The 26,449-nt window shown below is 55.3% G+C and overlaps 2 protein-coding genes across 3 annotated transcripts; one reads left to right on the top strand and one right to left on the bottom strand.

The window, feature by feature from the left end:
- Positions 1-381: 381 nt before the first annotated feature.
- Positions 382-7,898, top strand: SCARA3 (scavenger receptor class A member 3). 2 transcript variants are annotated; one of them, XM_082048215.1, is made up of 6 exons: positions 382-627; positions 2,775-2,834; positions 2,899-3,018; positions 3,960-4,058; positions 5,183-6,226; positions 7,159-7,898. In XM_082048215.1, the coding sequence occupies exons 1-6, from the start codon at positions 621-623 to the stop codon at positions 7,596-7,598; spliced, it is 1,770 nt and encodes a 589-aa protein (XP_081904341.1). In that variant the 5' UTR covers positions 382-620; the 3' UTR covers positions 7,599-7,898. The 2 variants fall into 2 exon arrangements, with proteins under 2 accessions (XP_081904341.1, XP_081904342.1); XM_082048216.1 differs by lacking the exon at positions 382-627 and adding an exon at positions 1,165-1,202.
- Positions 7,899-12,152: 4,254 nt separating this feature from the next.
- On the bottom strand, positions 12,153-25,673 carry CCDC25 (coiled-coil domain containing 25). The gene is made up of 9 exons (XM_082048234.1): positions 25,525-25,673; positions 22,836-22,883; positions 22,085-22,124; positions 19,383-19,434; positions 18,910-18,985; positions 18,301-18,404; positions 15,773-15,975; positions 14,745-14,790; positions 12,153-13,106 (listed from the first exon to the last, which is right to left on the bottom strand). The coding sequence occupies exons 1-9, from the start codon at positions 25,547-25,549 to the stop codon at positions 13,077-13,079; spliced, it is 624 nt and encodes a 207-aa protein (XP_081904360.1). The 5' UTR covers positions 25,550-25,673; the 3' UTR covers positions 12,153-13,076.
- Between the last annotated feature and the right edge of the window lie 776 nt (positions 25,674-26,449).

The raw sequence follows: 26,449 nt of genomic DNA, 5'->3' as shown, positions 1-26,449 counted from the left end.
AGCCCCTCTCCCCACATCCAGGGGCCATACCCTGGACCCCATCCCCATCTCCCCACATCCAGGGGCCATACCCCGCACCCCAGCCCATCTCCCCACATCCCTGCCCCAGGGATGTGCCCAAACCCCCGTTCAGACCCCAGCCCCTGACGTCCCCAAGCCAGACTCCTGTGCCACTCTGCCCTTAGCCCAGGACACCCAAACCAGCCCCCCTTCTGCGACCCCAGAGCCCCCAAAAATGCTGCTGACCAAGGCCAGCTCGGCTCAGCACGCCCAGCACGGCCCAGCACGGTCCAGCTCAGCGTCGGTCGCACATTTGTTTGCCATTAGTGCTCAGGGACGAGCGGGCGCCGGAGCCGTTTCCACCATTGCGCGTCCCGGTGGCTCCGCCGTCCCCGTCCCGCGTGGGCAGAGCCCACGGGTGCCCAGGGGATGTTCTACCGGCGGGGTGGCCGCTGAACGGCTCCCGGGTGGTTTTGGGAGCGGGGGGCCGGTTTTGGGGGGGAGCAGCAGCCCCGGCCATGCTGGCCGCTTGCTGACGCTGGCCGGGGCGGATGCGGGAAGCGGGAGCGTGAGGCCTGGGGGGCACAGGACCGGACCCACCGCCCCCCCAGCACGGGGCTATGAGAGGTGAGTGGGGGGCGGATGGGGGGGCTGGAGATGTGAGGAGATCAGGGAGGACACTGGCACTGGGGACGGGGGGCGACGCTGGCACTGGGGACCCCCCCGTCCCCAGTGGTGGGGGGGTCGTGGTGGAGCGGGGGGCATTGGGGCGATGCACCCCCCGAATCCCAGCGCACCCCACGGCCAGGGGCTCCAGCCATGGGCAGGGACCCCCCGATTGGGGTGAGAAGCAAGAAGGGCTGGGGGGGTCCCGCTTGCTCATAACCCACCACTTGTTGACTCCCCGTGGCAGAAAAGCACCATTTGGGGTGGGAAAGCTCCATTTGGGGCGGAAAAGCACCATTTGGGGTGGAAAAGCTCCATTTGGGGCAGAAAAGCTCCATTTGGGGTAGCTGAAAAGCGAAGGGCCGTGTAAGGAGAGGAGGGAGGGAGGGAAGCGCCACCGCCCCACCCAGCGACCCCCCCACCGCAACCCCCCTCCTTTGCATGGGGGAGGCCAGGCTTTATAAAGCCAGGCTTTACAAAGCCGGTGCTGCGCTCACCCCGGCTGTGCCCCCTTGGGCTGGAAACCCCTTTGGCTGGTGAGGAGATGGGGGGCCGGGGATGGGGTGGGGGTTAAGTTTTGGGGTGCTGGAGAGGGGCCACTATCCCCCTGCCCCATGGGGTTGGGGGTTTGCCAGGAGCCATTGGCTTCTCCATCACCCGCTTTTTGGGCAAATCCAACCAAATATCCCCAAGTTGCCCATTTGGCAGCACAAAGGTCCCGGTTGAGTCCCACAGAAGTGGGGGGGATGTGTCCCCAAGGGGTTTTGTCACCGGGCTGAGGGTGACGTGCGGTTGCATTGCATGGCGTTGCATGGCGTTGCAATGCAATGCGAAGCATTGCATTGCAACGCCATGCAACGCCATGCAATGCATTGTATTATAGCATAGAACATTGTCTTAGTGTTCAAAACGAGTTTCTTGTTAGTGATTTTGGGTATGGTTTTAATGCTGGAAATCAGGAGTTAGACGCGTCGCTAAGATTTGGATTTCATGCCATGCATGTTAGCGATACCCTGTTTTCTAATGTTATTGGAAATTTCGGACTTGGAGGATTTATTTTCGCTTTCAGGGAAGAAATAACCTTTTTTAAATGAAGTGATTTCTCCCCCCCCACTTTTTTACGAATAAAAACACGTGACTGTTACAAAATTGTAGCAAAAGAGAAGAAAATCATTTGCTTTAGCGTTTGTTAGTATATATTTTCGTATTAAAACCATTTCCCAGCCTTTGATTGGGAAGATAATGTGATATGTTTAATACAATGTGAGGCAGGGTGAAGGGTGCAGGATGCAGGGTGCAGGACGCAGGGTGCAGGACACAGGATGCAGGACGCAGGGTGCAGGATGCAGGATGCAGGATGTAGGGTGCAGGACGCAGGGTGCAGGACGCAGGGTGCAGGATGCAGGATGCAGGACGCAGGGTGCAGGATGCAGGGTGCAGGGTGCAGGACGCAGGGTAAAGGGTGCAGGGTGCAGGACACAGGGTGCAGGACATGGTGCAGGACGCAGGGTAAAGGACGCGGGGTGCACGACGCAGGATGCAGGACACAGGACGCAGAGTGCAGGGTGCAGGGTAAAGGATGCAGGATGCAGGGTGCAGGATGCAGGGTGCATGATTCAGGGTGCAGGATGCAGGGTGCATGATTCAGGGTGCAGGATGCAGGGTAAAGGATGCAGGGTGCAGGACACAGGGTGCAGGATGCAGAGTGCAGGATGCAGGACGCAGGGTGCAGGGTGCAGAGTGCAGGATGCAGGACGCAGGGTGCAGGGTGCAGAGTGCAGGATGCAGGGTGAAGGGTGCAGGATGCAGGACGGAGGGTGCAGGACTCAGGGTGCAGGGTGCAGGGTGAAGGATGCAGGACACAGGACACAGAATGCAGGGTGCATGATTCAGGGTGCAGGGTGCAGGATGCAGGATGCAGGGTGCATGATTCAGGGTGCAGGACACAGGTTGCAGGACGCAGGGTGCAGGATGCAGGATGCAGGACGCAGGGTGCAGGGTGCAGGACGCAGGGTGCAGGGTAAAGGATGCAGGGTGCATGATTCAGGATGCAGGGTGCAGGACGCAAGGTGCAGGCAGCTCAGATCCCTCCTGTGTTGACTTTTCAGAAGCCGAACCGTCGGGAGCAGAGGAAGAGGAGATGCCGACCTTCGGCTGCCGAGCGAGCGGTAAGGCCGTCCCGGGGGGGGCCCGGGGGGCGGCAGGGCCTGATCCTCCCCTCTCTGCGCTCAGGGCGGGCGCGGAGCAGCTGCAGCCGCTGCCAGGAGCACCTCTCCCTCCAGATGGCCGTCAAAGTCCTCTACGGCTTCTCCATCCTGCTCATCGTGGCCCTGAGCGTCCTGGCTGCCGTGGGTGAGCGCGAACAGGGCTGGGGGGTCCAGCTCCTCGGGGTTTTGGGGTTCTCCAAAGCACCTTCAGCAAACAGGTATGGGGAGGAGCATCCAGCTCCCCCTGGGACTCGTGTGGGACCCTGGGTGTGATGCCTCCTCACCAGGAGGTGGTTTTACCCCCATGGGAACCTCAGGAACCACCCCAGAGTCCAGAGGTCAGCACCTCATCACCTACACGAGCAAGAAGGTTCTTCCAGGTTCAGCAGAGGGTCGGCTGCTCCCTGGGACCCTGGAGATGCTTTGTGGACCTTAGAATCATCGAATCACAGAATACTTTGGGTTGGAAGGGGCCTTCAAAGGTCATCCAGTCCAATAGTTTGGGTTGGAAGGGACCTTCAAAGGTCATCCAGTCCAATAGTTTGGGTTGGAAGGGGCCTTCAAAGGTCATCCAGTCCAATAGTTTGGGTTGGAAGGGACCTTCAAGGGTCATCTAGTCCAATACTTTGGGTTGGAAGGGGCCTTCAAAGGTCATCCAGTCCAATAGTTTGGGTTGGAAGGGACCTTCAAGGGTCATCTAGTCCAATACTTTGGGTTGGAAGGGGCCTTCAAAGGTCATCCAGTCCAATACTTTGGGTTGGAAGGGGCCTTCAAAGGTCATCTAGTCCAATACTTTGGGTTGGAAGGGGCCTTCAAAGGTCATCTAGTCCAATAGTTTGGGTTGGAAGGGACCTTCAAGGGTCAGCTAGTCCAACCCCACTGCCATGAGCAGGGATCTCAGCCAAGCCCCGAACCTGAAGTCCCTTGGGACACCCGCCCTGCAGAGCCAGCACCCACCATGCACCCAGCCCGGATCCTCAAGCCCTGGCCACCCTCCTGGCCAAGGAACGAGCCCAGGGGAAAGGTGTGGAGGGACCATCACGTCCCAGTGCCCACCAGCCCTGACCCCCCACGTTTCGTCTGCAGTGTTCAAGAAAGTTGACTCCATCTCCAATGACATCAGCTCAGCCCAGACCTACTATGAGAAGAAGATCGTGTCCATCCAGGAGGATCTCCAAGGGTTGGGTGAGTGGTTTGCACCTGGACCTGCAGGTCTTCTCCAGGCTTCAGAACCGAGTGTCCCTCCATGGGCTGAAGTGTCATCACTTTTCAGGTCCTGGGGCTTCCCCAGAGCCAAAACCTCACATTCCAGTATGAGTTGGGGAATGACCTGTTGGAGAGCAGCGTAGGGGAAAGGGACCTGGGGATCCTGGGGACAGCAGGGTGACCATGAGCCAGCACTGGGCCCTTGTGGCCAGGAAGCCAATGGTACCTGGGGTGGGTTAGAAGGGGGTGGTCAGTAGGTCAGAGAGGTTCTCCTGCCCCTCTGCTCTGCCCTGGGGAGACCACACCTGGAATCTTGTGTCCAGTGGTGGCCCCTCAGTTCCAGCAGGACAGGGAACTGCTGGAGAGAGTCCAGCGCAGCCACCAAGATGCTGGAGGGAGTGGAGCATCTCCCGTGGGAGGAAAGGCTGAGGGAGCTGGGGCTCTGGAGCTGGACAAGAGAAGACTGAGGGGTGACTCATTCCTGGGGATCAAGATGGAAAGGGGGAGTGTCAGGAGGATGGAGCCAGGCTCTTCTGGTGACAACCAATGGTAGGACAAGGGGCAATGGGTACAAACTGGAACACAGGAGGTTCCGCTTAAATTTGAGAAGGAACTTCTTCATGGTGAGGGTGGCAGAGCCTGGCCCAGGCTGCCCAGGGAGGTTGTGGAGTCTCCTTCTGTGCAGACATTCCAACCCGCCTGGACACCTTCCTGTGGAACCTCATCTGGGTGTTCCTGCTCCATGGGGGGATTGCACTAGATGAGCTTTCCAGGGCCCTTCCAACCCCCTGACACTCTGGGATTCTGTATCTCCCAGGGTTTTGGGAAGGGACAACTGTATGACCCCAAGGGTGAGGTTGGTTGGATTTGGGCTTTTTGAAGAACACTCTGCACAGAGGTGGCAGGAGCACGATGAGGGTGGGAGCTGGTGGGAGCTGGTGGCATCAGGGTTGTCCCAGTCATGGCTCCGTGGTGACCATCCCCAGGGTCTGCAAGGACAGACCATGGTGAGGCTGCTTCCTCCCCCCTGGTCCTCAGCAGGAGGGTCTCCAGGCCTGGTGAGGGATGGGGTTGGGTAACAGACCCCTCTGCCCTTCGTTCAGATGAGAGGACCTCGGGAAACTGCTCCCTGTGCCACGAGACAGGACAGCTGGGCCAGGACATCACCAAGCTGCAGGGCGAGCTGGAGGAGATCCAGAAGATGCTTCTGGTTCAAGAAATCCTGCTCGATCGGACCGCCCAGACCCACAACCAACTCTCATCCACCAGCAACAAGATCACCAGCGAGGTGGACAACTGCTCCTTCTCCATCCGGCAGGTCAACGAGAGCTTGAAGCAGCTCTTGGCCCAGGTCGGGGGCTGGCAGGTGGTCACAGCCCAGCTGGACAACTCTCTCAAGGGCTTGGCCCAGGAGCGCTACGATGTCCAAGCAGCCGTGCAGCAGATGAACTTCACCCTGGGGCAAACCTCCGACTGGATCCAGGTCATCCAGAGGAAGACGGACGAGGAGACGTTGACGCTGCAGAAGATCGTGACCGAGTGGCAGAACTACACGCGGCTCTTGGGTGGGTTGAGGGCCACCTCGTCCAAGACCAGCGAGCTGGTGAAGAGCATCCAGGGCAGCACGGGCGCCGTGGCACGGCAGGTTGGCCAGAACTCGGAGAGCATGCACGACCTGGTGCTGCAGGTGATGGGGCTGCAGCTCCAGCTGGACAACATCTCCTCCTTCCTGGATGACCACGAGGAGAACATGAATGACCTGCGCTACCACAACAGGTACACGCAGAACCGCACGGCCGAGCGCTTCGAGACGCTGGAAGGTCGCATGAGCTCCCACGAGATCGAGATCGGCACCATCTTCGCCAACATCAACGCCACCGACAGCCACGTGCACAGCATGTTGCGCTACCTGGATGACGTGCGGCTCTCCTGCACCCTGGGCTTCCACACCCACGCCGAGGAGCTCTACTACCTGAACAAGTCCCTCAGCTTGGTGCAGGGCACCACGGACCTGCTGCGGGAGCGGTACAGCTTGCTCAGCGCCCGGCTGGACTTCGACATCCGCAACCTGTCCATGGTGATGGAGGAGATGAAGGTGGTGGACGTGCAGCATGGGGAGATGCTGAAGAACGTCACCATCCTACGAGGTGAGGAGCATCCCGGTGGGCAGGGTATGGGTTGGGGCTGAGCATGGTGGGATCTGGGGTCCTTGGGAGCGTCCTGCACCATGGAGGAGCCCAACCACCATTGCTGAGGCCAAGGTGGAGCTGGGGTGCGCTCAAAGGCAGCCAGACACATGCCCATGGATACAGAGGTGTCCTGGGGATGGAGCTCCATGGACACGCGTGGATGAGGTTCTTAGGGACATGGGTTAGTTCCAGGCTGGGGGTAATGTTTGGACTCGATGATCTTGAGAGTCTCTTCCAACCACAATGATTCTGTGACTTGGCTTGCAGAGCTGTCCCTGTGTGTGGGGATGGGGACAGCGGGGAGGTGACCCCTGTCCTTCCAGCCTGATGCCAGTGACCCCTCTTACTGGTCCTGCTGGAGAGGCCCCTGGATGAGGGTGCTCAAAGCTTCCCCCAGTGTCTCGGGTGGCCTGGGGACATCTCCGTGCACACCGGGGACATCTCCATGCACCCCGGGAGCAGCGGGGCTGGCCCAGCTCCACCACTGGCTCCACAAGCCCATGGGCACCCCAGAGCTTCTCCCTCCACCATGGACCACCCAGCCCACAGCCATCATTATGGGGCTACCTTAATTAGTGAGCCCAGGCCGTTCCCTGGACCTGGTTTTAGGGGGAGTCCTGCAGTGTCCCCTCCATGGCACTGTGGCCCCCCTTGGGACCCACAGCAAGAGCTACAGGGCTGGGGGAGCCGGGCTCAGCTGATCCTGGTCTTAGTGAGATCTGCAGGGCTGGGGGAGCCAGGCTCAGCTGATCCTGGTCTTAGTGAGATCTGCAGGGCTGGGGGAGCCAGGCTCAGCTGATCCTGGTCTTACTGAAGATCTGCAGGGTTGTGCATGTCCCCATGTCCCCGTTTTAGGTTGCTGCCCCCACTCACCCCTCCTCTCCCCCCAGGTGTTCCCGGCCTCCCGGGCCCCCGCGGCCCCAAGGGTGACGTTGGCACCAAGGGCCCCCCCGGACATGAAGGCGAGAAGGGTGACGTGGGCAGCCTCGGCTCGCCAGGCCCCCCGGGACCCTCCGGCCCCCCAGGACCCCCTGGTCCCCAGGGAGAAAGGGGCCCCCTGGGCCTGAAAGGCTTCCCCGGCCTCAAGGGCACCAAGGGCAGCTTTGGGCAAACGGGCTCCCGGGGCCAGGGGGGGCCCAAGGGAGACCCCGGCCCCCCTGGGCCGGTTGGGGTGCCCGGGCCAGCGGGACCCCCTGGCCCCCAGGGCACCCCAGGGCTGCCCGGGACCCCCGGGGCTGTGGGGCAGGTCGGCCCCACAGGGCCCAAGGGAGACCCTGGTTTGCGGGGCCCCCCCGGGCTGCCGGGCCCCCCCGGCCCCCCAGGACAGTAACCCGGCCTGATGCTGACCGGGGCGGCGGGGACAGGGGGTCCCCATTGCCACCCCCAGAGTGTCCCCTGTGGGGCTGTGAGGCTGAGCCTCGCAGGACAGGGGATGGGGGGTCCCAGTGTCCCCAGTGCAAGGGACGGGGCTGGTCCCCCTCTCAGGGTGCTGCCGGCTCCGGGCTCGGCGCTGGGGGGTCCCCGTGGGATGGGTGCAGCTGGTTTGTGCCATTGTTCCCGCTCTGGTCCTCGCTACCCCCCCCAAACCACACGCTGTGTCCCCAGTGTACTCCCGGCACAATAAAGATGTTTGGGGACAGGTGGCTCCTGCCTTGGGGACACTGCAGGGGGGGACACTGGGGTGCATGACTGTGTGTGCATGAGGATGTATGTGCATGTGTGGGCACACGCACGCATGTATAGGCACACAGGGTGCCTATAGATCTGTGTAAGCAATGGGGGGGGTTGCAGCTGGGACCCCCACAGATGGGAAGGCGCTTGCTGCTCTGCTCCGTGCCTCAGTTTCCCCAACCGGGCTGCTCGGCCAGACCGACAGCAGGGGCAGAAGGGAATGGGACCCATTGCCACGTCAGCCAAACCTGGGGTCCCCAAACCCGGGTTGTGGGGGGACCCACCGGGACAGAGGGGATGGCCACAGGTCCCAGGTGCCAAAAGCATCGTGGTGCTGGGGACAAAAGCCCCGCTGTCCCCTCCATCTGCCGGGAGGGACATAGAGACCCTGCAAACCTGCCTGGTGCTTTGGGGGGACACATGGGGACCCTGCAAACCCAACCAGTGCTGAGGGGGACACATGGGAACCCTGCAAACCTCCCGGGTGCTGGGGGGACATGGGGACCCTGCAAACCTGCCTGGTGCTTTGGGGGGACACGGGGACCCTGCAAACCTGCCCGGTGCTTTGGGGACACATGGGGACCCTGCAAACCTGCCCGGTGCTTTGAGGGGACATGGGACCCTGCAAACCTGCCCGGTGCTTTGAGGGGACATGGGACCGTGCAAACCTGCCTGGTGCTTTGGGGGGACCCATGGGGACCCTGCAAGCCTGCCCGGTGCTTTGGGGGTACATGGGGACCCTGCAAACCTGACCAGTGCTTGGGGAGGGGGACATGGAGACCCTGCAAACCTGCCTGGTGCTTTTGGGGGATACATGGGGACCCTGCAAACCTACCTGGTGCTTTGGGGACACATGGGGACCCTGCAAACCCAACCAGTGCTGAGGGGGACACATGGGAACCCTGCAAACCTCCCGGGTGCTGGGGGGACATGGGGACCCTGCAAACCTGCCTGGTGCTTTGGGGACACATGGGGACCCTGCAAACCTGCCCGGTGCTTTTGGGGGATACATGGGGACCCTGCAAACCTACCTGGTGCTGGGGGGACATGCGGACCCTGCAAACCTCCCCAGTGCGGGGGGGACATGGGGACGCTGTAAAGGGTGCAGGGCTGGGCTGGGGGAGCCCCGTGCCCTGCCCGGGGCGCAGGATCCAGCCGGCCGGGTGGTTTATTGCTGTTGGCAAAGGCTTTTCCTGTTTTCGGCGCAGAAACAGCCCCGGGCTGGTTGGTAACACGGGCCAAGGCGCCCGGCCCTGGTTGGAGCCGCCAGCGCTGGGTGGGGGGGACAGAGCTGGGGGAGCAGAGACCCTGCGACTCGTGACACCGATGGGCACAGGTGACCGGGCACCAGGCAGGGCTGGGTGGGACTGCTGGGGCTCTGGGGACGGGAGGGAGCTGGTGACAAGGGACGGGATGGAAACGTGCTGGTGGGGGGACGTGGAGACCCTGCTAACATGCCTGGTGCTTTGGGGGGGACATGGGGACCCTGCAAACCTGCCTGGTGCTTTGGGGGGACACGGGGACCCTGCAAACCCGACCAATGCTGGGGGGACATGGGGACCCTGCAAACCTGCCTGGTGCGGGGGGGGGGGGGCGGAGAAAAGGGGACCCCACAAATCTCCCTGGTGTTTGGGGTGACATGGGGACCCTGCAAACCTGACCAGTGCTTGGCGGGGGGGGGACATGGAAACCTTGCAAACCTGCCTGATGCTTTGCGGGGGGGGGGGAGAAAGGAGACCCCCAAAACTGCCCTTGTGCTGCGGGGACCAGTGGGGACCTTGCAAACCTGCCTGGTGCTTTGGGGGTGGGGGGAGAAAAGGGAACCCCACAAACCTCCCTGGTGCTGGGGGGACACATGGGGACCTTGAAAAACTCCCTGGTGCTTTTGGGGGGGGACATGGGGACCCTGCAAACTTGACCAATGCTGGGGGGACACATGGGGACCCTGCAAACCTGACCGATGCTGGGGGGACATGGGGACCCTGCAAACCTGACCGATGCTGGGGGGACACATGGGGACCCTGCAAACCTGCCTGGTGCTGGGGGGACACATGGGGACCCTGCAAACCTGCCTGGTGCTTTGGGGGGACATGGGGACCCAGTAAAGGGGAGTGCACCATGGGCACAGGGCTGGGCTGTGGGTGCTGCCCCCACCGTGGCCTCCACTGCTCCCCACTAGTCCACCCTGACCGTGCTGTAACCCCCACCCCGACCCCTGGCCCCCTCCCAAACTCCTGCGTGTGTGGAAAGCCGGAGCACATCTGGCCGGGAGCGGAACATGGGGCAGCGGCCGTGCCAGTGTTTGCGGACCGGCCTCCAAAAAATGTGCAAGAGCAGGGTTTTCCCCCCGAAACCCGCCACAGTTTGTCTTTGCGGGCGGGGGCGAGGGCGGGGTGGGATTCCAGAGCTGGGAGCAGGAGGATTAATAAATAAACGAGGAGCGGAGGCGGAAGGGCCGGGCGGGATGTGCTGACGGGGCCGCTGGCCATCGGGGGGGCTGGTTTGGCGGCTGTGGGGCTGGGGGTGGCACGGAGGGGGATGGGGGGTTGGGGTGTCACCCCTGCTGCTGTCACCCCGTCCTGCCCCGGGGTTGTCGCAAATGGGGTCGTGGCAGGATGGTGTGGAGCCAGCACCCACCGACCGGGGCAGCCATGGACAGGGTGCTGGGGACACACAGGGCGCCTGGGGACACGTTGCCCCGTGGTTGTTGATGCACAAGGTGCTTGGGGACATGTGGCCCCATGACAGTGATATACAGGGTGCTTGGGGACATATGGCCCTATGGACAGCCATGCACAGGGTGCCTGGGGACATGGGCCCTATGGCAGTGATGCACAGAGTGCTTGGGACATGCGGGGTGCTTGGGGACATGTGGCCCCATGGCAGTGATATACAGGGTGCTGGGGACAAACAGGCTGCTTGGGGACATATGGCCCTATGGCAGTGATGCACAGAGTGCTTGGGGACATATGGCCCTATGGACAGCCATGCACAGGGTGCTTGGGGACACGCAGGATGCTTGGGGACACGCAGCCCACGGGCAGCCATACACACGATGCTTGGGGACATGTGGCCCCATGGACGTCAGTGCACAGAGTGCCTGGGGACACGTGGGCCCATGGACATTGATGCATAGGGTGCTGGGGACACACAGGGTGCTTGGGGACACATGGCCCTATGGACATTGATGCATAGGGTGCTGGGGACACACAGGGTGCTTGGGGACACATGGCCCTATGGACATTGATGCATAGGGTGCTGGGGACACACAGGGTGCTTGGGGACACATGACCCCATGGATGTTGATGCACAGGGTGCTTGGGACATGCAGGGTGCTTGGGGACACATGGCCCTATGGACAGCCATGCACAGGGTGCTTGGGGACATGTGGCCCTACGGCAGTGATGCTGAGGGTGCTTGGGGACACATGGCCCTGTGGACAGCCATGCAGAGGGTGCTTGGGGACAAGTAGCCCCATGACAGTGACACACAGGGTGCTCAGGGACACACAGCCCATGGGCAACTATACACACGGTGCTTGGGGACAGGTGGCCCCATGGACATCCATGTACAGGGTGCTTGGGGACTGTGGCCCTATGGCAGTGATGCTGAGGGTGCTTGGGGACACACAGTGTGCTTGGGGACACGTGGCCCCATGGTCAGTGATACAGAGGGTGCCTGGGGACATGCAGGGTGGCCGGGGACAGCCGGAACTGTGGCCAAGCACAACTGTTGGCCAAGCACAACAGTGGCAGCTGCAGGGCCGGGCGGTGCCGATGGCAGCTCCACAACGTCACCGTCACCAGCTCCACAACGTCACCGTCACCGGCCACCACCCGTCCCATCAAAGGGGCCATTGATGGTTGGGAGGGGGAAGAAAAGCAGCTGCCGCACCTGCCTCAGTTTCCCCATCAGCCCCAGTGGTTCAGCCCCAGTTCGCACGGCAGGTCCCTAAAGAGCTGGGACACTGGGGACAGCCCGGGGTGGCAGCAGCTGGATGGGACACGAGGAGCAAGAGGACACACAGGCCACCAGCGGCCTCCTCCCAGTAAGGAACTGGGCTGGACGGGGGTCTGGACCCCCCTGGGGCCCCCCGACCCTGCACTCAGATGCTGGGAAACATGTAAAATAAGTTGATGTTTAAAACTTTAGGTTTACTTAACAATAAATTTTAAAAAACCCTTAAAAATAATACTGAAATAATAAATAAAAATAAAATAACAGAAAGTTTACTGTTATTGGGACTGATACTTGTAGCAGGGGAGGATTTTTCTCCTGTAATAACTGGCTCATTCTCTGCTGAGATGAGGATTTCCATTCCTTAAGATGCGCTTCCCTTTCACCTTTTTCTGCCCCAAAATTCCACCCTGGACCAGAAATGGTCCCTTTGCACTGAGGGCTCTTCCCCAGCTCCCATCCTGCTGCGTTTGCACCAAACCCCAGACTGGTGTAGATGTTGCTGTTCCCCAGTACCTCACAGTGTTTTATCAGCACGATATGGATTTAATGGTGACGTATATACAGGGGCTGTCGTGATTATCGCGACCGTTTCGTACAGAATTATCCACAAAACCGCAGCGAGCGCTCAGTCCGGCCTGGGCAGACGCTGCGCAAAACTCCGTATCTTCCCAAACTTCTCTCTCCTGAGATATCCAGCCAAGAAATCAAACGTAATTTAAGAAAATAATACACTGCGGGGCTACTTTCTGCTCCCAGCCCATAGGTGAGGAGGCTGCAATTAGAGCTCAGCTCAAACTTCATCGTTTGTCGCTTGGTATTTAATGAGCCACAAGGTTTCTGGTCTGCGAAGCACCTGTGAGCTTGTTTTACACCCCCCGGTTTGGAGCTGGCGGCGTCATCGCGTTTTTTCTTTCAATCTCATTGGGTTAACAGCTACACCCGAGAATAAATATCATTGTCTTTGTAGAACTGAAAGTCGGTTGTGCTTCCGTCCGCCCCCGGCTGCGCAGACACAGGAACCTCCTTTTGCTGGTTGCGCTGCCCGGAGAACCAACCCGGTTCTGAAGAAATGGAGTCAGAGTTCACTGGTTTGGGGTTTTTTTTGGTATTCTTAGCGATGGTGATATATTAAGACATCTCAAAGCACCTTGTGATTGAGAAAGGAGAGAGACTTTATTTACATAAAGTCATCCGAGTCGTTGCCGTCCTGCGGGGAGAAAAGACAAATCAGGACGGTTGTGCATGTGAAAATGGAAAAAAGAGCGTTTGGCGGGATTGCAGAATTGCCGTTTCAGTACAAACACCACAAAATCAGACCAAATAACCGCACAACCAGAGCGCTGGGGTGGGAACTTTGCAGTTTGCTGGCCCTGCAAAGTGTCACTTGGCAAAGTGTCACTTCTGGGCAACTGCATGGGAGGAACAGAGCCCAGGATCCCAGCAGCAGCACAAACCATCCCCGTCCCACACATCCTGAGCTTATTGCTGAACCGGGAGAAGGAAAAGGGCTGGGAGAGGAGACCCCTTCCTCGAGGTATCAAGGTGGCAGGTGCAGGTCACGGTCACCATTAGGGAGAGGCAGGTTATGCCCAAACAGCTCATGAGGAGACAAATCACTTCGGCTCTACCGGTTCTTTCAGTGGGGTGGGAAGGGAACCAGGACCACTCGTGGTCAATGGGGCAGAGTCCAGCTGAGGCCTGGATCTAGTGGAGTGTTCAGGGGACAGTGCTGGGACCTGTGCTATTCAATATGTTCATCAATGACTTGGATGAGGGAATAGAGTGACTGTCAGCAAGTTTGCTGGTGACACCAAACTGGGAGGAGTGGTGACACTGGAAGCTGTGCTGCCATCAGAGACCTGGACAGGCTGGAGAGCTGGGTGGGGAGAAATTTAATGAAATAGAACAACGGCAAGTGTAGAGTCTTGAATCTGGGCAGGAACAACCCCAGGATCCAGTGTAAGTTGGGAATGGCCTGTTGGAGAGCAGCGTAGGGGAAAGGGACCTGGGGGTCCTGGGGACAGCAGGGTGACCATGAGCCAGCACTGGGCCCTTGTGGCCAGGAAGCCAATGGTACCTGGGGTGGGTTAGAAGGGGGTGGTCAGTAGGTCAGAGAGGTTCTCCTGCCCCTCTGCTCTGCCCTGGGGAGACCACACCTGGAATCTTGTGTCCAGTTGTGGCCCCTCAGTTCCAGCAGGACAGGGAACTGCTGGAGAGAGTCCAGCGCAGCCCCCAAGATGCTGGAGGGAGTGGAGCATCTCCCGTGGGAGGAAAGGCTGAGGGAGCTGGGGCTCTGGAGCTGGACAAGAGGAGACTGAGGGGGGACTCATTCCTGGGGATCAAGATGGAAAGGGGGAGTGTCAGGAGGATGGAGCCAGGCTCTTCTGGTGACAACCAGGGACAGGACAAGGGGCAATGGGCGCAAACTGGAACACAGGAGGTTCCACTGAAAGAGGAGAAGCAACTTGTTGGGGGTGAGGGTGGCAGAGCCTGGCCCAGGCTGCCCAGGGAGGTTGTGGAGTCTCCTTCTCTGCAGACATTCCAACCCGCCTGGACACCTTCCTGTGGAACCTCATCTGGGTGTTCCTGCTCCATGGGGGGATTGCACTGGATGAGCTTTCCAGGGCCCTTCCAACCCCTGACACTCTGGGGCTCTGAACTCCACACATACTTCCAGCACCACAAGCTCACAGAACCAACGGGGCCCCCTCAGAAAGCGGCTCCAGCCTCCAGGAAGGTGACAGCTACGTCCCCTGTGTCACCCACAGCAGGCTGCACCATCCCCATCCCGTGTGGAATTTCAGCTGTCTCAGAAAGGTTTCTGTGGGCATCAACTGGCTCTCACCTGGTTAGAGGACATGTTCTCAGCCTTCATTAACGACGAGTAGCTCCTGGAAAGGAAATGACATTATCCTGTATGATATGTTTGCAAAAACCCACCAACAGAGACGCCTTTTTCATAAAACACGACCGAGTACTAGAAAAACAACTTTTTTCCCTTTCCGAGCTCAAGCAGGTTGGACAAATATTTGCTTATCTCATACTCTGGGGCTAATGAAAACAAGCGGAGAAAGGCCAGGTGCTGCGCAGGCGGCTTCTCCACAGCTTTCTTCAGCAATTACCAGCTGGACCATGCCAGGAGGTAGAAAATCTTGATTTTGGGGGATGGCCAAGGGGACAAGGTTAAATAAGCAGGCAGGGCCCTCACTCTGCAGCACCCACACACCAGCCGGTGCCTTCTCTTCAGTTTAGTTTGCTTCTCTAATCTCTCTTTTCTGACTTCTACACGTGTAGAAGTGTTCAGGAAATCCCAGTGTTTCTTCAAATTCTGGCTTCACTGTCATTTATAGATAAACACGACTTAATAAAGCTTAAAAGTGAGATTTTGGACGCTGCACGGGGCGGTCAGTACTAAGGAACGAGCTCAGACTTGCTGCAGCACAGAAAGGTCAGAACGACATTTCAAACCATCGCTCATTCTGTGGCTAAAGGAGCGTCCGACTGAGGGTTTCTAGGTGTTTTAGTTAAAATCAGGGATGCAAAAGGAAGCTGGAGAACTCTAAGGAAAGCTCAGTGCTTGCAAAGCTGGAAGCGATCGCTCCGTCCCAGCGACTCACCCCATTTCACCCAGGTTAGGGACAGGTTTCAAAACCACACAGTCCTTTCTTTCCACAACGTTTTAACCTCCCGGTTTATTTTCGGTGAAACAAGGCAAACGCGTTTATTCTAAAGACAAAGGGAATCGCTGGGCCGTGCAGCCGCCTGTGCCAGCTGAGCGCCGAGTGACGCCGATTCAACGGAACGCGCTGACCCGTGACTCCCTCGCAGCACTGACAGGAACCGCAGTGCTTGGCACAACAATTTAACACTTACCGAAGTTCCTCCAGCTCTTTCTTCTTCTTCATCTCTTCCTTTTCCTTCCGCTTCATCTCTTGGATCTGGGCTTTTTTCTCGTTCCTCTCCTCCCTGTCTCGAGCTTCTTTCTCAGCAGCCAGGTCTGGGAAACGCTCCACTTTGGTCTTCTCCAGCCTGTTCAGGATCTCGTTCACCTTCTTCTCCACCGTCAGCATTTTCACCTTTGGAGTGCAAAAAACTATGATCCTTATTAAAAAAAAAACAAACAACCAACAAAAAAAACAACACCACACCCAAACTTTGATCCCGGCGCTTTCTCGACGGAAAGCAAACGCCCCATTTCCACTTCACGCGTGGCTGAATCCCACAAAAACAGCCGCTGAGGAAAATCTGATGCCGAGGGCTGTTCAGCAAGTTGTGTAACAGCAAAAAGGGGCGACTCCCAGCGCCTGGGAGCACGGAGCCCATAAGCTGGAGGGTTTCTAAGTACATAAGCATTAACGTTTTACTTCTGGGCACAAAGCTCAACAAAGAGGCCAACAGACAAGACGGGGTTTCTGCAAAGCGTTTGGGGAGAGAAGCTCATGTGGTCATTGGTGACCGTAGGATTCTTAGCACTTCTTGTCCTGGTACAGACCTATTTTAGTCAAACAACTGCACCGCTAGAGCGTCTTCTCTCCCAGCAGCCAATTAAACAAAATTTAAGTATAATATTATCTGCGGACACTAGGTCAGGCTTAGGAATAGCCTGGCTTAGAGGATGGACTGCCTGAGCTTACTGAATTATTGGCTGAACTGCTCCTCGTGGAGCTTGTTTAGGAACTACTCATACAGAGTTCGCTTAATGTAAGTTAATTTGCTCAGCGTAACTTCTGCAAGTAAAAAAGGCCTCAGAGCCTTCAAGCTGGATGATCAGGGAGCTGCAGCCCTGGACATAAGTAAAGGGACAGAACTGCCTCCAACAGTTTTGGCTGCTCCTAAGAACTTATTTTCTCCAGCTCTGGGTGCAAAATAGCAACTGAAGGTCAGGACTTTAACTGACAGCCCACCTGATGAAAATCATAGAGTCATTTGGGTTGGAAAAGACCATCAAGATCATCAAGTCCAACCATTCCCCACCCCTGGCACTGCCCCATGGCCCTGAGAACCTCATCTATGTGTATTTTCAACCCCTCCAGGGCTGGTGACTCCAGCACTGCCCTGGGCAGCCTGTTCCAATGCCCCACAGCCCTTTGGGGAAGAAATTGTTCCCCACATCCAACCTCAACCTCCCCTGGCGCAACTTGAGGCTGTTTCCATCATCCTATCACTTGCTACTCTAAGAGATGCGATGAAGAATGGGGAGACCCGGACTCTACACTAACTTGGCAGCTTGCCTGGAGTGACGCGCAGGGGGTGGGACTGGATTATAGGGGTCACAGTATCACAGTATCACAGTATGTTTGGGATTGGAAGGGACCTCAAAAGATCATCCAGTCCAATCCCCCTGCTGGAGCAGGAACGCCCAGGTGAGGTCGCACAGGAACATGTCCAGGCGGGTTTTGAATGTCTCCAGAGAAGGAGACTCCACAACTTCCCTGGGCAGCCTGTTCCAGTGCTCTGTCACCCTTACTGAGAAGAAGTTTCTTCTCAAATTTAAGTGGAACCTCTTGTGTTCCAGCTTGATCCCATTACCCCTTGTCCTATCATTGTTTGCCACCGAGAAGAGCCTGGCTCCATCCCCATGGCACTCACCCTTTATATATTTATAAACATTAATAAGGTCCCCCCTTAGTCTCCTCTTCTCCAAACTAAAGAGCCCCAGCTCCCTCAGCCTTTCTTCATAAGGGAGATGCTCCACTCCCTTCAGCATCTTCGTTGCCCTACGCTGGACCCTCTCCAGCAGTTCCCTGTCCTTCTTGAACTGAGGGGCCCAGAACTGGACACAATATTCCAGATGTGGTCTCACCAGGGCGGAGTAGAGGGGAAGGAGGACCTCTCTCGATCTACTGACCACCCCCCTTCTAATACACCCCAGGATGCCATTGGCCTTCCTGGCCACAAGGGCCCAGTGCTGGCTCATGGTCACCCTGCTGTCCCCAGGACCCCCAGGTCCCTTTCCCCTACTGTCGAACTGTCGAACTATCCATGGTTTTTCCACCTCTTTGGGAGGCACCAGCTTGAGCTGCTCTACACTGTACCTTGCAAATAGATTGTTTGGTGTCTGCTATGGGAAACCTCGGGGACAAGGAGGTTCTCAACAACTGCCTGTGAGCCGATGTAAAGTGACGGCTCGTACGCAGACAGAGGATTTCGGTGGAGATAAATTCAAGCAGATAGCACAGATTAGCACGTGGAATCGTTGGGTATGCACAGAGACCCGTCGGGTAGGCCGAGCTGCATTTGTAAACACGAGGCTGACACTCAATCATGGATTTGCAGGTGATGTTCCAAACATGGGATCTCTTTGATATTTCAGAAGCGGATGATTCCCCGGCTTTAGGGCAAGCGCTGAAAACGATCCGCCCAGTTCCTAACGCAGAAACGTTCCAGTCTGTAGCACTTACATCCTTCTGCCTGTGGAAGCCGATCTGCCCCACATCCATGTCCGCCGTCTTCTTCAGGTTAGTCCACGGCGTGTACACCACGTTGACGTTGTTCATCTTGCAGCCTAGCGGAGAAACAAAGGGAAACATTTCCATCCTCTCCCCGCTGAAAGAGGTCGCGAAGCCTTCGGTGCGCGTGGAAACGGGCAGTTATTGCTGCCACAAACATTACAGAAGGAGAAAACAGAGAAGCCCTTGCCATGTTAGAGTGAAACAGAAGACCATGACAAGGTTTTCTGCAGCAACACAAGCGCTGCGGCAGCGTTAACTAACTCCAGATGGAGAGCTTCCTTGCCAGCAGAGATTACTGCGGAAGGGGGGCCCCAAGGTGGTGTTCCAGAAGAGACTGCGAAGCCTCCTTGGCTCAGACAGCAACAGGGAGGCACAAACAACTTTGGAGATTTCAAATTCCTCTTTACAAAAGCATAACGCGACATCTGCTTCCCGTGAGACCCGCAGGCACGGGCTTAACGCAGAGGGAACGTCACAAAGGTCTGATCCAAAAAAAACAGGCGCTTGCGCGGAGCAGAAACACTCGCCTCGCACCGATCTGCGGGGAATCGGCCTTACCCTGGATGCTGTTCGCCTTCACTAGGTGAGCACAGTCTATCAACACCTCTTTGGGAATGTCGTCCACCGTCTGGCCCTGCAGCAGAGCGAGGAAAAGTGAGCGGGGGCTGCAGGGACCGACGGGCACGCGGAGACGCGCCACGGCCCCAGAGATCCGCAGCCCGCTTCTCTCAAAGGTGTTCTCCACGTTTTAGCGGGGCGATGGTTCTTGGACACACACTTGGCGTCAAGCGGAAATCAACTGTTCCGCTGGGCCACAGGAAACTTGTCACTCCCCCTCTCAGGTTATTTGGGAGCGGAGGGTGGAAATTCAGCCTCCCCAAACTGGGAGTTACCTGCACCCTCTGGGAGCCCCACAGACTTTGCATGAGAGAAAAGACAGTCAGATGCACAATAATCACTCCAGAATCTGCAAGTGCAGCTCTTACATGGATGAATATGAATGTTTTTAAAGACACATGTCAAAGGATTACCTTGTGCAAGCGAAGGTACACGTGCGCGGAGGACAGTTTATCCACGTGAAACCTACAGAAGAAAAAAGCAGCACATTTAACAGAGGGTAAGAGATGGTGATCTGCTCGGATTTCTAACTAGTAACAAAACAGCCACTCCACAGACCACAAAATTATAGAAACAGTCAGGATAGACGTGTTTAAAAGCAGGTAAGGGAGTTAGGGCCCGTCCTTCAAGACACAGCAAACAAACCCCCTTTCCCCTCCTTTGTTTCTGCTTGTTCTCCAGACCTGTTCTAACTTTACCCTGTTTTACCGCCTACTTTTTATGCCTCTGTGCTGATCAACGCTCACTCCAGCCCTGCAAACCTCCAAGGACAGAGCTGGGGGACTGATCTCATGTCACCTTCCAACCCTTCTCAACACTGTTTGCTTTATAATGGGATTTTTTCCTTCCTGCTGCAAGACAGAAACCCCTCAAGCACCAACATATGAACTCTCGCTTGTACTTCCTGAGCCTCTTATCCCGATTCCACTGGACCCCTGTTAAACAAAATAAAGTCTAAAAGGTGCCAGATACATTAGGAAGATAATTCCCAGGAGGCCTCTGCACAAGGACCTACGATATTTTGTTGAGATGGATATGAAAAAACAACGTGGATTATGTCAGTGTGGGCAAAAAGGCAGGAAAGAGATGGGGAAAAATAACTGCTCAGGGAATTTGTGGATGAAACTCAAGGTCACTCCTAAATAACAGCAACACCTTAAATTACACAGTGATAGGATGAAAATGAATGTGATACTGCTACAGCAGCGTGTTATTCGGCTGAAGGACAATCTCTTCGGCTAGAAAAGAACACACAATATTCCCTTGCCGGTCAGCAAAGCGCTGACAAACCATCCTCTGAGGAGGGTGAGTTACCAGCCATTCGAGCTCCAGTTCTACAACACCGCAGCTTAAAGGGCAAACGAAGAACGAGAAGCACAACCCAGGGGTGATTCTTGTTTAGAAAGTGGTAGCAAAGCCAAGGGCAGCGAGCGCGGTACCTCTGCTCTGTGCAATAGTGCCTGACTGCGAGCAGACCACTCCAATTTCAGGGACTAATCCAGCCAAAGATGCTGCTAAAAGGTTTGGGAACTCCCCTTCTCTTGTTTTTCTCTTGTGAAGGCACCTTACTGTCCTCTCTTAGTGTTCTGGGTTTGTTGCTCCGTGCAGAGATGCTCTTGCTACACTCAGGAGACACTCGCTCTCGCAAATACTAATCTGCACCCATTCATCTCTGCGCATTTCCCCAGCAAACTGGCACCAATGTTCTGAAACTCAGATATCTGTGTGTGGAGTTACTGCTGCTGCATGTGGGGAGATGTGGGACTGCGTCTGCAAACAAATGGATATCTGTGCAGTGAGCAAGGCTGCATCGAGCTGATCCACAATGGAAGGGGCACTGAAATGCCCTTGACCACACAGAACGGGGAAGAAAGTTGATGAAGCAAGAGGAGAATGGGGAATTAAAGTGGTTTGTGGCGAGACGTGGGAGGTGATGGGTGTCTAAGATAGAAACCAATCATGTCTTAGCTAGAGAAACGTAGGCAGTGCGTAATCTAAATATAATTATGCAGTATAAATAATGTAACTACATAATCAGCAGTTTAAGACTACATAAACTGATCATATTTTGCATTGAAGGGCTTCAGTTTATAATTCTCATAGAGTTGTTGGAGTCCCGCAGAGAGAAACACCAAAAAGCTTCAGAAAGGGGCCAGATCTTATGATGAACAAAACGGAGGGTAGAGATGCAGGGGGATGAATCGTTCAGGTTGGAAAATACCTTTAAGATCATTGAGTCCAACAATAATGCAGACCTGGTGTTATGGTTAGCTGTATTTTGCTTCGTAAACTGTATCCAAGATTCTTACCTTATCTTAAAAACTATGCAGGTTGTATATGAGTTTCATATTTTAGAGAACTAAAAGTTAGTACTTATCTTATCTCGAGAAGATAGGATGTGCTGAGAAGGTACATTTACTATCATCCGAGAATTTATATAATTTTGTGAAGAGTGCGCATGTGCTGTGATGAAAGGTGAAAAGTACACTAGTGATGAAGACTACTTACTTCATCCTGAAGACCCCCAAAACGACCACCAGAGGACACTGCGCATGCTTAGGGTAGTTCCAAGGTGTTGCAACTGATATTGTGAAATAATTGTGTAACCTAATGAATATGCAGTATACACGTTGTAACTCTAATGAATATGTATGTAACCATACTGTATAAATGTAGTAGAGTTCAAATCAGTGGTCGAAGCCAGCTTTGGGTGCGAACCCCTGGTTTCCCAGCGCTGAAATAAAGCACCGCATATAACTACGCCCGTGGTTATGTGTCCTGATTGCTAACACTGGCACTGCCCCATGGCCCTGAGAACCTCATCTCTGTGTATTTTCAACCCCTCCAGGGATGGTGACTCCAGCACTGCCCTGGGCAGCCTGTTCCAATGCCCCACAGCCCTTTGGGGAAGAAATTGTTCCCCACATCCAACCTCAACTCCCCTGGCGCAACTTGAGGCCGTTTCCTCTGCTCCTGGCGCTTGTTCCTGGGGAGCAGAGCCCGACCCCCCTGGCTCCAAGCTCCTTTCAGGCAGGTCAGAGATCCATGGAAATCAAGAGCTTCTGTGGGTTGTTTGATCACTTGGCTCGGTTTTCCAGCGAGTTTCGGTACCTACCAGATATCTTCAGGCCAGCCGTACTTTATTAGATCTTCATCTGTAGGAATAAAAGTATCAATGAGCAAAGCTCAGGATCTCATCAACAATAAACCTGGTGAGCAGGAAGGGAAAAGGGTTTTAACCCAGGTCTGGCAGAAACAGGGAGGGCAGGAACCACCCGGTAAGGGGTGACGACCAGAAAACCCCAGATTACACCTCACTTTACGCCTCAATTCCGCCCCTTCTGCATTTTGAATTTTTTAAATGAAACTACATTTCTTTAAATAGATTCCTTGGGGGGAGACTTTCAGGGCACATCGCCAAAATTGCTCTTCCCTGGGTTTCATATCAGCTGCTAACGTGGGAACGGGAGACGCGGCAGAACCGTGACCTTCACCTTGAGGGAAAGGATGAGAAACCTGCGGACTCTGAATCACTGTGGAGAGGGGAAAAGTCCAAGCTGAGCAGGGACACAGTCGGTTTGCGAGAAGTTATCAGACACCACCTGAAAAAATGCTATTTTTTTTCCTAGAGAAGCTTTTTTCCACTTAATTTAGCATTTCAAGGCACTCGCGCTGCCTAGAGGATTTATAAAATTTATCCTAAAGCAGTGGATTTCAGAGGGGTAAGTCAGGATTACTTGAAAGGGTAGACAAGTTTTCAAAGAATATATCAAATTAAGACACAGAAAGATACCCTCTTTCAAAACGACCCTAAATCCCCACAAATCACATCCGAGCCTCAGGCATCATTATGTTAATGTACTTACTTTCGTACTTGTCTTTTCCCATGTAAATGGTGTAAACGGAAGGAACAACTGAGAGAGAGAAAGAGGGAAACAAGTCAAAAGGGGTTTGGACACACTCTGCGAGGAATGACTCACACACTCCAGCCTCCAGCACAGGAATTAGAATTAAAATCACCCATCCCACATCCCTCCTGGGGCCAAAGGAAACTCCGCTTGTGTTTCCTCCACATTTTGTCCCAAATGCTTCAAAGGATTTTGGAAAGTGGCGTTTCTCAACCAACCTTCTGCAGCACCAGAGTTGCATTTTCCATCCACTGCTGCAGAGCAAACAGAATTCACGGTGGCACTTCTCAAATTACTCGCCGATGCCGTGTAAATTAAGGACCGAGAGCAAATGAATGAAGCGCAGGTGACCAAATCTGCCTCCAGAAAGGACCCTTTGAAAATACAGCGTCTAATCTCTTATTTGCAAAGTCACTAAAATAATTAACACACTTCGGTTACGTGTTACAACTCTGGCAGCGCAACCACGTGGGTACAGACTCGGTCCTTTCCAAAGAGCTTTTACATCAGAAATCAAACATCACAAGCACAAAGCCCAGCCAAAACTTGTCAATTTAATGATGAGGTAATAAATATAAAAAAATAGGAGAGGATTATATGCCTGTGGGAGTTAAAAATTGAGAAAAAAAACAGCCTGGATATGTAGGAGGGTTCAGAGAATGTGAGATCATTGTGACTACAGGTGCTACGCATAACATAAAATTAAATGATCAACAATAAAGTTGCATTAGTGATGGTTCTGTGAAAATGAATCCATAAGAGCAGGGAAACACTAACAGAACCGAGGAGGATTTCACTCCAACTTGTAAGATTTAACACACACCAGATTTGCACAACATTCTGCTTCTCGTCGAGCTCTCTCTGGCAGCAAAACTGATTATAACGTGTCAGGAACCTCCTGTGCAACCATCTTTCACAAATAAAGGAGATTGTTCACATCATTAACTGTAGCTTGTCTGCTCCCAGTAACCCCCAAGTTACCCAAATCTGCCCAGCACCACAACAGGCTCTTTTCTCCCCAAAAAAAGGGCCAAGTCGACGGAAATCTCTGAACTCCTCACTCGCAGCTGCTGAGCAGCTGAAAGTGTTTCCATGCAGCGTCAGGTTAAGTGATGACACAGCCAGGGTGTCTTTCCCTGGGTGTGTAATGGGCCCCAGCTTCCCTAAGAGAAGATAAAAAGGTTTTCAACAAAACCCAAGAACAGATTTATTTCAGAAACATTCACAAGGCCGTTAAGTCTTGCCTTCCCGAGGCAAATCAAACAGCCAGGCAGTCAAATCCTGCTCATCAAGCAAATAACATCTCCAAAACTGAAGGAACCAATGCTAAAGATACTAGTTTGTGGTTACAGCAGGCAAGGGGTAAAATCACACAGAAAACTTCACAAAGAAGGTTATACATTGGTGAAATGACTTTGGGCAAATAAAAAAGGAATATTCCTGTACTACCGTTTGTATTATCAGACTATAGCACATCAAACCACAGGTTTGTGATGCTTCACATTCTTTGTACATGGGCAGACAAAATAACCCTCTCTATTCAAGGAAAAATAATGAGACAATTTACACATTATGCCTTCCCTCAAACTGCTGACAGAAATACACTCCAGGATGCCTTTCAGCCACACACAGGGACCGCAGCCCCTCAGGGACCATCACCAAGAGGCTCCTCAGCTCAGTGAATCCTTCAAGTCCTGAAATGTCTTCAAGCTAAAGCCCATCTTGGCCCAAACTGGGATTTTTATACTCAGAATCCCAGAATGTCAGGGGTTGAAGGGCCCTGGAAAGCTCATCCAGTGCAATCCTCCCATGGAGCAGGAACACCCAGCTGAGGTTCCACAGGAAGGTGTCCAGGCGGGTTGGAATGTCTGCACAGAAGGAGACTCCACAACCCCCTGGGCAGCCTGGGCCAGGCTCTGCCACCCTCACCCCAACAAGTTGCTTCTCCTCTTTCAGTGGAACCTCCTGTGTTCCAGTTTGCACCCATTGCCCCTTGTCCTGTCACTGGTTGTCACCAGAAGAGCCTGGCTCCATCCTCCTGACACTCCCCCTTTCCATCTTGATCCCCATGAATGAGTCCCCCCTCAGTCTCCTCTTGTCCAGCTCCAGAGCCCCAGCTCCCTCAGCCTTTCCTCCCACGGGAGATGCTCCACTCCCTCCAGCATCTTGGTGGCTGCGCTGGACTCTCTCCAGCAGTTCCCTGTCCTGCTGGAGCTGAGGGGCCACAACTGGACACAAGATTCCAGGTGTGGTCTCCCCAGGGCAGAGCAGAGGGGCAGGAGAACCTCTCTGACCTACTGACCACCCCCTTCTAACCCACCCCAGGTCCCATTGGCTTCCTGGCCACAAGGGCCCAGTGCTGGCTCATGGTCACCCTGCTGTCCCCAGGACCCCCAGGTCCCTTTCCCCTACACTGCTCTCTAATATGTAATCTCCCAACCTATACTGGCACCTGGGGTTGTTCCTGCCTAAGTTCAACACTCCGCGCTGAAAGCAATAAAGAGGGTGCTCAGCAGGACGGCTCGTTACTGGGCAGGGCCGCGGCCCAGCGCTCCGCTCCCCGCGGCAGGACCCGGCCCCTCACAGGCCCCACACCGCCCCGGAGAGGGAGCCAAGGCCTCCAGCCGCTCTCCCGTCGCCCACTCACCGTTGGAAGTGAAGTAAAACACCATGGCGGCGGCTGCTCAGCCCGCCCGGCCCGAGCTCCCGCTCCGGCGGCGCCTGCTGACGGGTAGGCAGGAGTGGGAAAGAGAGCAGAGCGCATGCGCAGACTCATTGGGCAGTGAAGCCGTCAAGAGATGGGCGCATGCGTAATGCTGTGCTGGCAAGTCATGTGGGCTATGTGCATGCGCTGTCCACTCCAGCAGTCTGGCACGCCGATTTGCGCATGCGCAGTTTGCATTTTGACGCCACCCCTTGTGTGCATGCGCAAGTTTCCTCCAGCCCATATGAGTGAGAGTGGCTGAGAATACAGTTTTTCTTTCTTTCTTTCTTTCTTTCTTTCTTTCTTTCTTTCTTTCTTTCTTTCTTTCTTTCTTTCTTTCTTTCTTTCTTTCTTTCTTTCTTTCTTTCTTCCCTCCTTCCCTCCTTCCCTCCTTCCCTCCTTCCCTCCTTCCCTCCTTCCCTCCTTCCCTCCTTCCCTCCTTCCCTCCTTCCCTCCTTCCCTCCTTCCCTCCTTCCCTCCTTCCCTCCTTCCCTCCTTCCCTCCTTCCCTCCTTCCTTCCTTCCTTCCTTCCTTCCTTCCTTCCTTCCTTCCTTCCTTCCTTCCTTCCTTCCTCTTTTTTTTCCCCCTTTCTTTTTTTTTCCCTTTCTTTTTTTTTCCCTTTCTTTTATTTTTCTTTCGGAGTGTTCAGCCTGGAGAACAGGAGCTGAGGGGAGACCTTCCGATCTCTGACCTGCCTGAAAGGAGCTTGGAGCCAGGGGGGTCGGGCTCTGCTCCCCAGGAACAAGCGCCAGGAGCAGAGGAAACGGCCTCAAGTTGCCCAGGGGAGGTTGGGGTTGGATGTGGGGAACAATTTCTTCCCCAAAGGGCTGTGGGGCATTGAACAGGCTGCCCAGGGCAGTGCTGGAGT

The sequence above is a fragment of the Streptopelia decaocto genome (assembly GCF_964273445.1).
Source record: "Streptopelia decaocto genome assembly, chromosome: 3".
NCBI lineage: Eukaryota > Metazoa > Chordata > Aves > Columbiformes > Columbidae > Streptopelia > Streptopelia decaocto.
The sequence above is the reverse complement of the archived record's forward strand: the minus strand, read 5'-3'. Positions and strand labels throughout refer to the sequence as shown.

Coding starts and splice junctions, on each gene's coding strand:
- SCARA3 (XM_082048215.1), top strand. Junction 4,059..5,182: donor GGAGGATCTCCAAGGGTTGG/GTGAGTGGTTTG, acceptor CCCTTCGTTCAG/ATGAGAGGACCTCGGGAAAC. Junction 6,227..7,158: donor GAACGTCACCATCCTACGAG/GTGAGGAGCATC, acceptor CTCTCCCCCCAG/GTGTTCCCGGCCTCCCGGGC.
- CCDC25 (XM_082048234.1), bottom strand. CDS start 25,549: ATGGTGTTTTACTTCACTTCCAACG. Junction 18,986..19,382: donor TGTACCTTCGCTTGCACAAG/GTAATCCTTTGA, acceptor GCTCTGCTGCAG/GGCCAGACGGTGGACGACAT. Junction 18,405..18,909: donor GAAGGCGAACAGCATCCAGG/GTAAGGCCGATT, acceptor TTTCTCCGCTAG/GCTGCAAGATGAACAACGTC.